The sequence below is a fragment of the Trichosurus vulpecula genome, chromosome 4 (genome assembly GCF_011100635.1).
Source record: "Trichosurus vulpecula isolate mTriVul1 chromosome 4, mTriVul1.pri, whole genome shotgun sequence".
Taxonomy (NCBI): Eukaryota; Metazoa; Chordata; class Mammalia; order Diprotodontia; family Phalangeridae; genus Trichosurus; species Trichosurus vulpecula.
The window spans coordinates 281635527-281649153 of record NC_050576.1 but is presented as its reverse complement, the minus strand read 5'-3'; the positions used below and the strand labels follow the sequence as shown (position 1 = coordinate 281649153).

At 36.7% G+C, this 13627-nt stretch overlaps 1 protein-coding gene across 1 annotated transcript in view; it reads right to left on the bottom strand.

Annotated features, from left to right (window-relative positions):
* The window catches only part of USP37 (ubiquitin specific peptidase 37), a 75152-nt gene extending 61921 nt beyond the window's left edge, over nucleotides 1-13231 (bottom strand). The window contains exons 1-4 of the mRNA XM_036755182.1: nucleotides 13027-13231; nucleotides 10033-10204; nucleotides 8859-8959; nucleotides 7209-7390 (exon numbers count right to left, since the gene is read on the bottom strand). Coding sequence (XP_036611077.1) covers nucleotides 7209-7390; nucleotides 8859-8959; nucleotides 10033-10204; nucleotides 13027-13182 — 611 coding nt within the window. The 5' untranslated portion in view covers nucleotides 13183-13231. The remainder of the gene's footprint in view (nucleotides 1-7208; nucleotides 7391-8858; nucleotides 8960-10032; nucleotides 10205-13026) is intronic.
* Between the last annotated feature and the right edge of the window lie 396 nt (nucleotides 13232-13627).

Genomic DNA, 13627 nt, shown 5'->3' with positions numbered 1-13627 from the left:
TTTAAATGAATTTCTCTATCTCTTGTTGTTGGGCTTTGTTAGTAATATATAGGAATGTCGAGGATTTATGTGGATTTACTTTGTACCCTGAAACTTTACTTAAGTCTTCCATTATTTCAAGTAGCTTTTTACTTGGTTCTCTAGGATTCTCTAAGTAAATCATCATATTATCTGCAAACAGTGATAATTTAGTTTCTTCTTTGCCTATTCTAATTCCTTTGATTTCTTTTTCTATTCTTAATGCTAAAGCTAACATTTCTAGTATCAAATTGAATAATAGGGGTGATAATGGACATCCCTGTTTCACCCCGGATCTTATTGGGAATGCATCTAGCTCATTGCCATTACATATAATGCTTGCTGAGGATTTTAGGTAGATGCTATTTATAATTTTAAGGAAGGCTCCATTTATTCCTATGCTTTTTAGTGTTTTTCATAGGAATGGGTGTTGTATTTGGTCAAAAGCTTTTTCTGCATGTATTGAGATATTCATATGGTTTCTGCTAGTTTTGTTGTTGATATGATCAATTATGCTGATAGTTTTCCTAATAGTGAACCAGCCTTGCATTCTTGGAATAAATCCTACCTGGTCGTAGTGTATTATTCTCCTGATAAGTTACTGTTATCTTTTTGCTAATATTTTATTTAAACTTTTTGCATCAATATTCATTAGGGAAATTGGTCTATAATTTTTATTTCTCTGTTTTGACTCTTCCTGGTTTAGGTATTAGTACCACATTTGTGTCATAAAAAGAATTTGGTAGGACTCCTTCACCTATTTTCCCAAATAGTCTACAAAGTATGGGAATTAATTGTTTTTTAAATGTTTGATAGAATTCACATGTTTAAAACCATATGACCCTGGAGTTTTTTTCCTAGGGAGTTCACTGATGGCTTGCTCAATTTCTTTTTCTGAGATGGAGTTATTTAGGTAATTTACTTCCTCTTCTGTTAACCCAGGCAATCTGTATTTTTGTAAATATTCATCCATTTCTCTAAGGTTATCAAATTTATGGGCATACAATTGGGCAAAATAATTCCTAACTATTGTTTTAATTTCTTCTTCGTTGAAGATGAATTTGCCCCTTTCATTTTTGATACTGGTAATTTAGTTTCTTTTTTTTTTAAATCAAATTGACCAAGGGTTTATCAATTTTATTGGTTTTTTTTTCCACAAAATCAGCTCTTAGTTTTATTAATTTAATAGTTTTCTTGATTACAATTTTATTAAACTTTCATTTGATTTTCAGTATTTCTAATTTAGCATCTAATTAGGGATTTTCTTTTTCAGTTGCATGCCCTTTCATTGACCTCCTTGTTATCTATGTTATTCATGTAAGCATTTAGAGATATAAAACTTCCCCTAAGAACCGCTTTTGCTGCATCCCATAAGTTTTAGTATGTTGTCGATTTATTGTCATTTTCAAGTGAAGTTATTGTTTTTATGATTTGTTCTTTGGCCCAATGATTCTTTAGGATTAGATTATTTAGTTTCCAATTAATTTTTAGTTTATCTTTCCATGGTCCTTTATTACAAATAATTTTTATTGTGTCATGGTCTGAGAAGGATGCATTGACTATTTCTGCCTTTCTGCACAGGATTGTGAGGTTTTTATGCCCAGTACATGGTCAATTTTTGAGTATACGCCATGTATACTGCTGAGAAAAAAGTATATTCCTTTTTATCTTCATTCAGTTTTCTCCAGGTCTGTCATATCGACCTTTTCTAAAATTCTATTCACCTCCTTAATTTCTTTCTTGTTTATTTTGAGTTTAGATTTATCAAGTTCAGAAAGGTGGAGGCTGAGGTCCCCCACTAGTATGGTTTTGCCATCTATTTCTTCTTGTAACTCCCTTAACTTCTCTAAGAATTTGCATGCTATACCACTTGGTACATATATGTTAAATACTGATATTGCTTCATTGTTTATGGTGCCTTTTAGGAGGATGTAGTGTCCTTCTTTCTCTCTTTTAATTAGATCTATTTTTGCTTTTGCTTTGTCTGAGATTAGGATTGCTACTTCTGCTTTTTTTTTCATGTTAGCTGAAGCACAATATATTCTATTCCAGCCTTTTACTTTTACCCTGTGTGTATCCCCGTTTCAAATGTGTTTCTTGTAAACAACATATTGTAGGATTATAGTTTCTAATCCATTCTGCTATCTGCTTCCATTTTATGGGAGAGTTCATCCCATTCACATTCACAGTTATGATTACAAGCTGTGTCTTTTTCTCCATCCTGCCCCCCCATTTATGCTTTTATTTCTCCCTTCCACTCCTCAAAAGTTTTTCTTTTGACCACTGTCTTCCTCAATTTACCCTCCCTCTTGATTCCCATTCCTTATCTTACCCTTTTCCCCTTGCTACTTCCTCCCTCCCTTCTGACTACCCCACCATTTCTTTCCCCTTTCCTCTCCTACTGCCTGTAGGACAAGTTTGATTTCTATACTTATCAGAGTACGCTATTCTCTTCTTGAACCAAATCCAATGACACCCAGTCTATGTGTATCCCTTTCAACTGTCATAATAACTGTACTATTCTCAAGATTGACACATACACATACATGTGTGTGTGTGTGTGTGTGTGTGTGTGTGTAAGCAAAATGGGCTCTTAGCACTCAGTTCAACTAAGTGCCCTTGAAGAGTTTGGCCTTTGTTTCCTTGATTATATTTGGGTGTCCTTGGTGCCTCCTTGCCTCAAGGGAGGGCCTAGTTTACACATGAGCTTGAGTGACATGTTTGGGACATCAGAGGCTTTTAGACCACATGGGTTTAAGTAGCCTCTTTGTGACAATTCTAGGTCATGTGGCTAAGTCGCATGTGACTCACCCTGGACGCCGAAAAAGATATAAAACCAAGGGTTGGCTTTCTATTTTTTGGAGCTCTTACCCACAGCAGTGGTGACGCAAGTGACTCTGGGCCAGCCCTTGTTATGAACTCCCGGACTGAACCTAGATGTTGGTAACTGTGAATCTGTATTTGGTCTGTCTGTCAAGTCAATGTTTGTAATTTGTTTAGGGGCTCTCACTCTTGGTGGCATGTGGAGACTCCCGGCAGCTGTAGCTAAGAAGCCCTCCAGCTCATAAACCTGGATGCTGAGACTTTGTTAAACTCTGGTAACTATGTATTGAGATTTGAATCAGACAAGGTCTGTCTGTCGATATTTGTACTTTGTTTGTATTTTGCTCTGAAGTTCAGGGTGCTGGCTTTTTCCCCTGAACTAAGTGAATGATATTTGTATGCTGAATTAAAGTAAGCTTGTCAACCCCTTAATGTTGCTTTCCTTACTAAAGCAGATCAAAAGAACCTATGCTTTTGCAGCGTGCTGGTAGCATTCTTCTTGCTGGGCTTGTGTTGGTCTTTCACCCCCCACAACAGCTGCTAGCCAGATTGTTGAAACAATATATAACATATATAAAACAATATAATCCTATATAAGGATGTAAACAATTTGCCCTTATTGATTAACAAGGTTTGTGGGGGTTTTTTCCCCCATTTACCTTTTTATACCTCTCCTGAGTTTTGTATTTGAAGATAAAATTTTCCATTGAGCTCTGGCATTTTTATCAGTAATGTCTGGAATTTGCTTATTTCATTGAATGTCTATCTCCTTGCCTGAAAAATTATGTTCAATTTTGCTGGTTACTTAATCCTTGGTTATAATCCAAGCTCCTCTGCCCTTTGGAATATCATATTCCAATTCATCCTGTCATTTAATGTAGAAGCTGAAAGATCCTGCATGATCCTGACTGTAGTTCCATGACATTTGAATTGTTTCTTTTTGGCTGCTTGCAGTATTTTCTTCTTGATTTGAAAATTCCGAAATTTGGCTATATTTATTGGAGTTTTCAATTTGGGATCTCTTTCAGAGGGTAATAGGTGGATTCTTTCAATGACTAATTTCCTCTCTGGTTCTAGGACCTCTGGGGAGTTATCTTTGATAATTTCTTCAAAGATACTGTCCAGGCTTTTTTTCATCATAGCTTTCCAGTAGACCAATAATTCTTAAATTGTCTCTCCTGCATCTATTTTCCAGGTCAGTTGTTTTTCCAATCAGATATTTCATGTTTTTTTTTTCTATTTTTACATTCTTTACATTTTGTTTGACTACTTCTTGATGCCTCAGAGTCATTAGCTTCCACTTGCTCAATTCTAATTTTTAATGAATTGTTCTCCTCATTTTGCTTTTGAGTCTCCTTTTCCAATTGGTTGATTTTACCTTTCAGGGTATCATTTTTTTCTAATTAGATTCTGAATCTCCTTAGCCATTTCGCCGATTCCACTTTTTAAAAATTTGTTCTCATCAGTAATTGTTTTTTCCATGTTTTCTTTTACCTCCCTAATCCGGTTTTTTAAATCCTCCTTTAGCTCTTCCAGGTATGCTTTTTGAAACTGAGACCAGTTCAAATTCCCTTTTGAGGTATCAGATGTGGGTATAGTGTCAATGCTGTCCTCTTCCAAATTGGTATTTTGATCTTCCCTGTCTCCATAAAAAGAATCAATGATCCTCAGTTTTTTAATGTTCTTCTTGTTGGTTAGCTTTTTCCTGGCTTTAAAGATTTCTGATTTTGGGGCTCAGGGAGATCTGTCCCAGGTTTCTTGTTCTGGGAACTGTGAGCCTAGTTACTGGCTGTGTGTGTGTTGTGGCCTCTGGTTTCCAGAGGTGTGGGAGTGGGGTTGCCTGGCTGCCAGAAGCCTCCTCTTCCCCTGGGGCTGCTCTCCAACAGAAGTGGTCTCAGCCATGATCTGTGCTGGTGTCTGCCACTTCCCCTGGCTGTGCAAAGGCACATCTGGGTTCCCAGTGTTGACCCTTGCTGGCTCCACCCTTCTAGGACTCAGGAACTCATGCTGTTTGACTGCTAAAGCCCCACTTCTGGCTCCTCTATTCCAGGGTTTTTCTCTGGGTCAGGGAGGGAGGGAGGGATGAAAGCTATTTACCTGACCATTATGACTCCCAGAAGTTCAAGAAGGCGGGTTTCAAACCTTTGGGCTGCAAGCCTCAGGAGTAGATATCTCACGGCTTCAGGCCCTGCACTGCTGCCTCTCATTGCTTCGACAGACTCCTGTCCTGTGCTGGGAGGCCTGGGGATCTCCGCTGGTTTCGGGCAACCAGCTTTCTCCCAGCCTGGATGGCTGGCTGGTTTCCACGGCTGCTTCCGCTTTGGTGTGGTTTGGTGCAGCTCTGTGCGCCGGGCGCTCTCTCAGACTACAGATCCATCTTGTCAACCTTGCGGACTTTCCTGGCTTGGAAATTTGCCCCATTTGGTCTACTAGTGGCTTCTAACTCTCTCAAATCTGCTCAGATTCACTTTTTTAGAGGTATCTGACAGAACTTGTGAGAGAGCTCCAGTAAGTCACTCTTTTCACGCGGCCATCTTCTGAGCAGCCCTAATGTTAATAAACACCCATGACTTCTACCTATGGCTTTCAGGTTTGTCCTCTGAGTATCAGTAGAACAAACCTAATCCCTGCTCTAGAGGACAACCATGGGAATACTTGAAGATAGCCAATACGTCTCCCTGGTCTTCTCCAAGCCAAAAGTACTTAGTTCTTTCATATGATGTTCATGTGGAATGGTGCCTAGTCTCAGCTTCTTGGCTGCCTCCTCTGAAGGCTCTCCAGCTTATTAAGGTCCCTCTAAAATGTGGTAACAAGATCTGAACAAAATACTCAAGATGTGCTCTATTTAGGCCAGACTACAGCATAACTATTACTTCCCATACTCGGGATACTATTTGTATCTTAAAGTAGCTTCTGATCATATTATCTTTTTTGGCTGCCAAGTCATACAACTGACTCATACTGAACTTGCAGGTGATTAAAATGTCTGTATTTTTTTTTCATGTGGCTACTAGCTAGCCACAAATTGGTGACCTGATACTTGTGAAGTTAGTGGGTAGTTTTTTTTTAAACCAAGTATATTATTTTATGCTTACCTCTATTAAGTTCCCTCTTACATTCAGACCACCATTCCTGCCTATAGAGATCTATTTGGATCCTAACACTATGCTCCATGTGTTGTTTTTCCAGCTTTCTACCCCTGGCAAATCTGATCAGCAAATGCCATCTCTGCCTTCATTCAAGCCATGATAAAAACGTTAAACATCACAGGGCCAAGGATAGTTCCCTGGAGTGCTCCAAAAAAGACCTACCAACAAGGTTGACACTGACTCATTAGTCACTACTCTCCGGATCCAGTTATTCAACTAGCTTTGAACCTATGAGATTACACTCTATTAAGCCTATGTTATTCTATCTTGTCCACAAGGACAACAAGGGATATTGTCAGATGCTGTGTTAAAATCTAGGCAAACTATGTTTTATATTCCCTGGATCTACTAATCTAGTAGGGGGTTAAAAAAAAAAAAAAAGGAAACCAATTACCTTGGTATTAGCAGTCTGCTGCTTCCCTTTCTAGATGCTCACTCCTCTAGAAGTTTGCTAGAAATCGAAATCAGACTTACTGGCCTATGGTTTGCAGACTCTATTATCTTCTCTTAAGAAACAAAACAAAACACTTGCTCTTTTAAGTCCTACAGCACTTTTCCCATTCTTCATGATCTTTCAGGAATCAATGAGAGTGGCTTAGCAAACACTAATTTATTTCATAGCCCTAAGATGTGGCTCATTAAAGTCTGGTAGCTTGCATTCATCTAGGATAGCTATGTCCTCTTATTCTAACTTTACTTATCTTGAGTTTCAGTTCTTTATTAAAATATTTTTCTTATGTCCTTTACAGCCCCAAGTTCATCCTTCTTAGCAGAGGAAATAAAGAATTGAGTATTTTTGCCTCCTCACGATCATCCCTTAAACCCCCAGGCAGCAGTCCTAGGCTTTCTTTAACTCTATCTTTTCTTAAAACAGCTTTTAAAAAGCCCCCTTTGTGGTCAACAATACCTAATTCTCTGCTTTGCACACACATACTAAATAGATGCTGCCTAAAATTCTGTTATGCAAACCAGGGCAAAAATTTCAAACTGCTTACCAAAAATAAAATTTCTACATTATTTCATGCTATTATCTCTAATATACTGCAATAGCTCCTTGTACACATTGAACTTTTTCCTAGCTTTCAATACCCTTCTCAAATCATTAATTTTCCTAGAAGATGTCAACTTTGGAACAGTTATGATAGTCTTTTAAAACAGAATGAAACATATTTGTAAACATATGCAATTGATAACTGTCAATGGAAATAGCCTTCATACCGATTTTCTAATAATCCTGTTCTTAAAGGTGTTGATGGAGTAGAAGTCAGAGAGGTATTTATGCGGGTCCCAATCATTACACTTCCTGTTGGGTTCTTCGTGGATCCTCTGCCTGGATTACCAAGAACTTTTCGAAATGTAGTATCATCTTTGGATTCCAAATTTGTTTTTTTCGAAGAAGTCTGAAAGAAAAAAAGAGAAGCAATTCATGTTAAATAAATATGCTTCCAAATGTAAGCAATAAAATTATACAAAGATGATTAAAGTCCAAGTTTGCAATTCTTTTTCTTCAATATGCTGGTAAATTTCTAAATTTCCAAGGCACGTATGAGGGATAAAAGAAAGAATCCTGACTGACACTCACTGACCAAAGCAGACATGGGGAATATTGTGGATGAAGAGGATAAAGAAGTAGGCCTTTGAAAAAATACATTTGATCAAGAGAATGAAAAAGGAGACCAACAAAGATTAGAGAAAAGAGTGGCGCTGGCCAATTTAGTTGACAAAGAATCCAGTAATGCCTGAGGTAAGCTTCACACAGAATTCTGATTTGGAAGAGAAAAAGAAAGGAGACATTCACCAGGGAAAATGGGTGAAAAGCACAGGGCACACTGGCAGAAGTGGCATCAGTGGTCTATACAGGAGAAGCCAGAATTGAAATAACCAAAGAAAAACTGACTAGTGTAACACAGTTGTTGGGGAAACAGCTAGAAGGGATACTCTCTTCAAGCACCAAGTGTGAGACCTCTCCATGAAGAACTATTTCCTACCTTCTACGAAAAACTATATTCTCAAATTAACTTGTGACTACATTAAGATAATGAATTTATCTGATTAACAGCCATGTCTATAATTAATATTAACAAAGACCAACAAATTTCCAATAATAGATTAAGTAGCTAAACTATATATAGGACAACATATACTACCCAACAGTTTTTGATCAATTACAGGGTATCTTACTTTTATGAAGGTCACTCGTCAAATCACCCCCACTACCTGGAACACAAGTGGTGAGCAAGGGAAAACACCAGAGAGTAAGCAAAAAATATCTGCAAACCCAAAATAAACTAATGCACTTTATATTTGTAGGAAAGCCTCGTAGGCCTCATTCAGAACCTATTTACTTTAACTTTTAATAAGCTCAGTAGTCTGGTTTCTCAGGCCACAGCAGATTAGTGATGACAAATTAGAAGGGAGGATGGAGGCTGCTAAAGGAAAGCATACTGATACATCAGCAAGAAGGGAGAGATGATAGTCTGTCAGCCAGAAGTGAGACAAATATTAAATACAAAATAATCTAATAATATTTGGTGTAAAGCAGTTCTATATGACTAAATAACTCTGAAAGCATTATTGTATTAAAACAGAGTACAATAAGAAATAATCATAATGATGCTGATTCATTAAGAAAATGTTCGTTTTATACTCTGCTTATTAAGGCAGTGAAATGCGTGGCAAATTTTTAAAATGTTATGTACAAAATGGTTAAAATAAAAAGAAATGGGTGCCCAAAAGGAGATTTATGATAAATAGGGCATTACTATAGAAATTATATCTCCTTCAACTACCTTCAAAAACACTGAGAAATGACAAACCCTCAGTTGTTAATAATGAGATTGCAATACTTTAAAACACAGTTTAACATACCTGATTTTCTATGTAAGAGAACTGCCTGTTGACTTCCTTCTGTGTAGTCCTGCTCCCGAGAACTCCGCCAAAGCTACCAGACCCCTGGGAAGGTTTCATGGCTAATGACAAAGGCACACCCCCAAATCACTAACTTTTACAAAGAGATGATTACTAGTATTTTTATATATTTGGGTAAAGAAGGGAAGGAAAAGCAAAGGGAAAAAAAGATAGCCAAAATGTTTATTGATAAATATTTTTGACACAAAGTTTTTTGAAATAGATGCTATATAAATAACAATATAATTATATCTTAATCAAGAAAACTCAGGTAAAAGCCAGAGAATACACATAAGGAAGATCCTACTGCCCTACAACCTAACCTTAGCTATCCATTTGAGGAACCAGAATCTAGACAGTAATTTCAGTTAAGAAGAGGTAGCACAGTGTGGTGGACCAAGCACTGAACTTATCTTTCTTTCTTTCCCACTTAATAAGACATAGCCTCCTGCCCAGGATGCAGAAGTCAAGATAATACTATGGACATACCTCACCTAACTGAAAACATGCTCTTGGGCAAAAGGAAGTTATAGAGAGGGCGGTTTGCTCCACAAGAATCTGTAATGAATCAGCAATCAGCTGAAAAGTAACAGTGTATGCTTGTGTTAGTACTCAAATTCAAGTATGTTATAACTTAAATTGGCTTGTGAGGCAGTATTGGAATCTTTCCACAATTTATGACACTGTTTCTATGGGAAAAGATTACAGCAACTTAAACAAGCAACTTAAAAAATGAACTTGTACAAAACAATGGGTATGTAAGTAGGGGGAATCCTTACATATGTCTGTTTAGAAATGAAGGAATTTCTTTTTTACATCTTTTTTAGGAAAGCCAGCTTCCAATTTATCAACTATTTTTTTTCTTTTAAGTTGTAGCAGGTTTTATCATCAGTGTCAAACCACGTATCAAATAAGACATCTTTTGGTGGAACTCCTTGATTACCACAACAAATTATTTTGTATCTTAGGAGAAACAATGTCTCAGTTGGAACTCTTGACCTATACTGATTTCTTCCTGTTAGATGAACCAACATCAGTACACTTTCCCCCCATTTAATTGAAATATCAATTTTCCTCCCATCCAACTTAATTTTTGTACCAACCAGCCCCACAGTTTGGGATGATTAGTGCTCACCTGTATGGAGTCTGTTTTGATGGACTGCATCCAGAAACAACCTCATTTCATCCGCATCCTTACATGGTACTTTGTCAATGGACAAATAGCTGTTATCCTGCAGCGTAAGAATCAGGCGACTTTGTTTTGCTCCATTAGGTCGAAGAACCACATTCTTTATATTGTGACTTAGCTGAAGGGGGAAGGGAAATGATCTTATTATCAATGTGAAACTGTCAATGAAGAACTAGTTAAAGGATATTATCTTCATAACCTTTTCCTCCCTTCACCATGGCAAACCTAGTTTTCCCTATTATAGACGATTTTATTCTCCATTTCTTGTTGCAATAAAGTCAATACTTTTTCTGAAACTAATTATGAAAATGGTAACAAAAAGCTTCTTTAAAAATATTTTACACTGTTGCCAAATCTAAGTTATTGTTAAGGCTAGTAGCTCATTTTCAAAAACACAGACAACTTAACAAAACTGAATGAAAATTGGAGTATTGACTATTCAAGATCTGATGGAATAACAGTGTCACTAATTGCCAGTCATTAATTCATAAATACTACAAAGAGGTAGAAACGGCAACAATGTAGGTATCTCCCAATGAATACATCTGGTTATGCTAATTTTTTCCAAACAAAAGATTTTAAACAGCAAATTTTAATCAGAAATGGCAAAAAGGCCAGTTTTCTACCAAACCATGATGTCCACAAATTTCCAATCACCACCCCTAAAATCCCCCAATTTTTATGAATATACAAAATGTGTCATCTTTATTGCCTAAGTTGACCATGAAAAGACAGCATAGTGCATAGTTGCATAGAAAACTGGCCTCAAAGCCAGGAAGACCTAGGTTCAAGTGCTGCCTCTGATATGTACTGTCTGTGTGACTCTGGGCAAGACAACTAGATTTTCAGTGTTCTAGGTAGTTCTCTAAGACTATGAAGACACCTGCATTAGCAGAGGGAGTTTCCTCATCTTAGAGTCCCCTCTACCTTATGAAGTTACAGGCCCAATCCCTAGCCCTATTCCTAAGTGGTCTCTAAAAACGGATGTTAACTAACCCAGCTTTTGCTGGGTTCTCCCCTTAACTCTTGGTCACAAGTTAAGACTCCAAAGCATTCTAGAACACATTATTTTAGAACTCATCTCATTTTTCCTCAATAAAACCAAGCCTTGTGGCTCTGAAATTGATTTTTAGATGATTTTAAAAAAGAATAGTAATTCTTGTTCCCTCTCAGCTATTTCTACAGGATGAGGTTAATTCTTCCCACAGCTTCATGAGGCCTAGCCTGAACTTCTCCCCACTTTAAGCCCCACGAATGTTCATTCAACCTTTCCTTCTGCTTACAATATGAGGATAACTACCTGGGCCACTTAACTTTACGCCTAGAGTTATCACAGAAGAAAAAAAAGATAATCTCAATTTTTTAGAAGTGTGGTCCAACTGGCTTTTATCAATTTTTAGATAAGCATTAATATACGCATACATCAGTTAATACATTTCTTAAGAGACTTATTTACGTAAAATTTTATTTTTGTTTAAAACTTCAGAGCAAGTCCAATTTTATGACTCTAATCAGAACAATGTATATGATATTATACAAAGCAACTCAACTTTGAAAAATAATTAAGAATTGGAAGTATTAAGAGTGTAGGCCTGGGACTGAAAAGAAAAAAAAGTACTTATAACACATTAGTCTAGTGAACAGCCTACCACCTCCTTTAAAACCAGAGCATTAAATTCAAGGGGAAAAAATATTAAATTTTAGCATGCACACAAGTCAAGAAACTAAAATTCTGGTTCTCTCAGAAACCACAATATTAAAAGGCTACATACTATGTACATAACCGATCCCTTCTGACGAACAGAACGAAACTGTCAGAAGCCTGAGCAGACTTGCTCTTTCACTGGGACTGGAAAGTGACTGAGGTTACAGCCTCAGTTGAGATCAAGTTCCTAGGGACCAAAGTCAAAGAATGAAATCTTCTCACAGAGTGCCAGCCTGCACGGAGGGCAGACACAAATCTATACTTAATTTGTCTGGTTATGAGATGGCCAATGCAATGTGTATGAAAGCATCAGATGCTGTTAATTCCCCTTCTTATGTTACCACCACCAACTCCTTCGCCCATCACTTTATGAGCATAATGTTGGAGGACTTATTTTAGTTCAAGGGTACTTTTTGTACCCTTAAAGCAAACACAAGTTATTTTTATCAAGACAGCATTTTTGTCTAAATACGATCAAAGGAATTTTGCATCGTGCTCTTAAACATAAAGCTTTATTACCCTCCTCCACGCCCCCTACACACATACAAGGGTAGCCCTCTAGCCAGAACATCACATACTTACATGTGAAATGAAGCCTATACTTCTGTATGGTGTGAACATGGTGGTGAACATGGTAAATCACTTAAGTATGAAAAATTCTACAAGTAACATGATTATAAAATTAGATTACCCATATTAGCGCCCTTTTGATGTACGAAGCTTCTAACACCACAAAACTACAAACAACATGCATGCAATGAATTTCTAATACACATTAAAAGGATACATATTTTTTTTAAATTACAAGTAGAAATGCTAACCCTTACAGGTGAAATATTCTGCCTTAGCAGAACAGTTAAAAAAAAAAAAAGGTGTGTGTATGTGTGTGTGTTTTAATGACTAAAATGTTTTGGTATCCATCACATATTTTAAAAACAAAGAAAAAGTACTAAAACATTGTCCTAACTTAAAAAAAAAACAGAAAATAGCTTAGATATCAACTTCAAGCTCCATTTTCCCTTTAATAATAGTATTTACTGTCTGCTTTTGCAGGTCACCTAACAATGCTCTTGAATAATTTACAATGCATTTATACAAAAAGATTAGTGTACTGGAAATAAGAAACAAGAACAAATAGTCTAGCAAGGGAGTTGACATGAAACTTAATTCTTGCATAGAACTACTATTCACTAAAGCGCACTAATTCATCTACTCCAAACCCAAAATGGGAATACCTGAAATGTCCTTGGAATTCCTCCAGCATTATAGTGAACCACTAGGCTGACTTTATTTTCTTTTTCCACGATTTCAAAGGACCCTTCTTTCCACTTTGTAATTCCCGTCTGAATGCTCCGTACTCGGATAGGACCATGTATCTTCAAAGGAGTCATACTTTTTAAAAATAAATTGCTTCTACTCAAATTAAAAAGAAAATCACAACTTCACCTGAAAGGTTCGGAGGAAGGAAAATAAAACAAAGCAGAAATTATAATTTATCATGGATAAAGGTATAAGTTAATAGATTACCTATTTGCCAATAATCATCTCAGTTGATATATTTTTTTCCATTCTTACACCATAAATTTTAGTCATTTACACATCTCCCTAAAAGTACCATTAGCCCAGCCAAATTTTAAAAAAAGGAAACCGGTTGTATTCACTAGCTGCTTCTTACAGCCATTCACCTGTACCCTGTACATTGGTGGTGGTGTCCTTATTAGAATGACAAATCTAAAGAAAAGAAATGTCCAAGTCTTTATTTTGCCCTGTACATACCATTTTTCTTTCATTCAGGAAATGCCAATTAAAAACAAACTTAAAAAGATGCCATTCTGA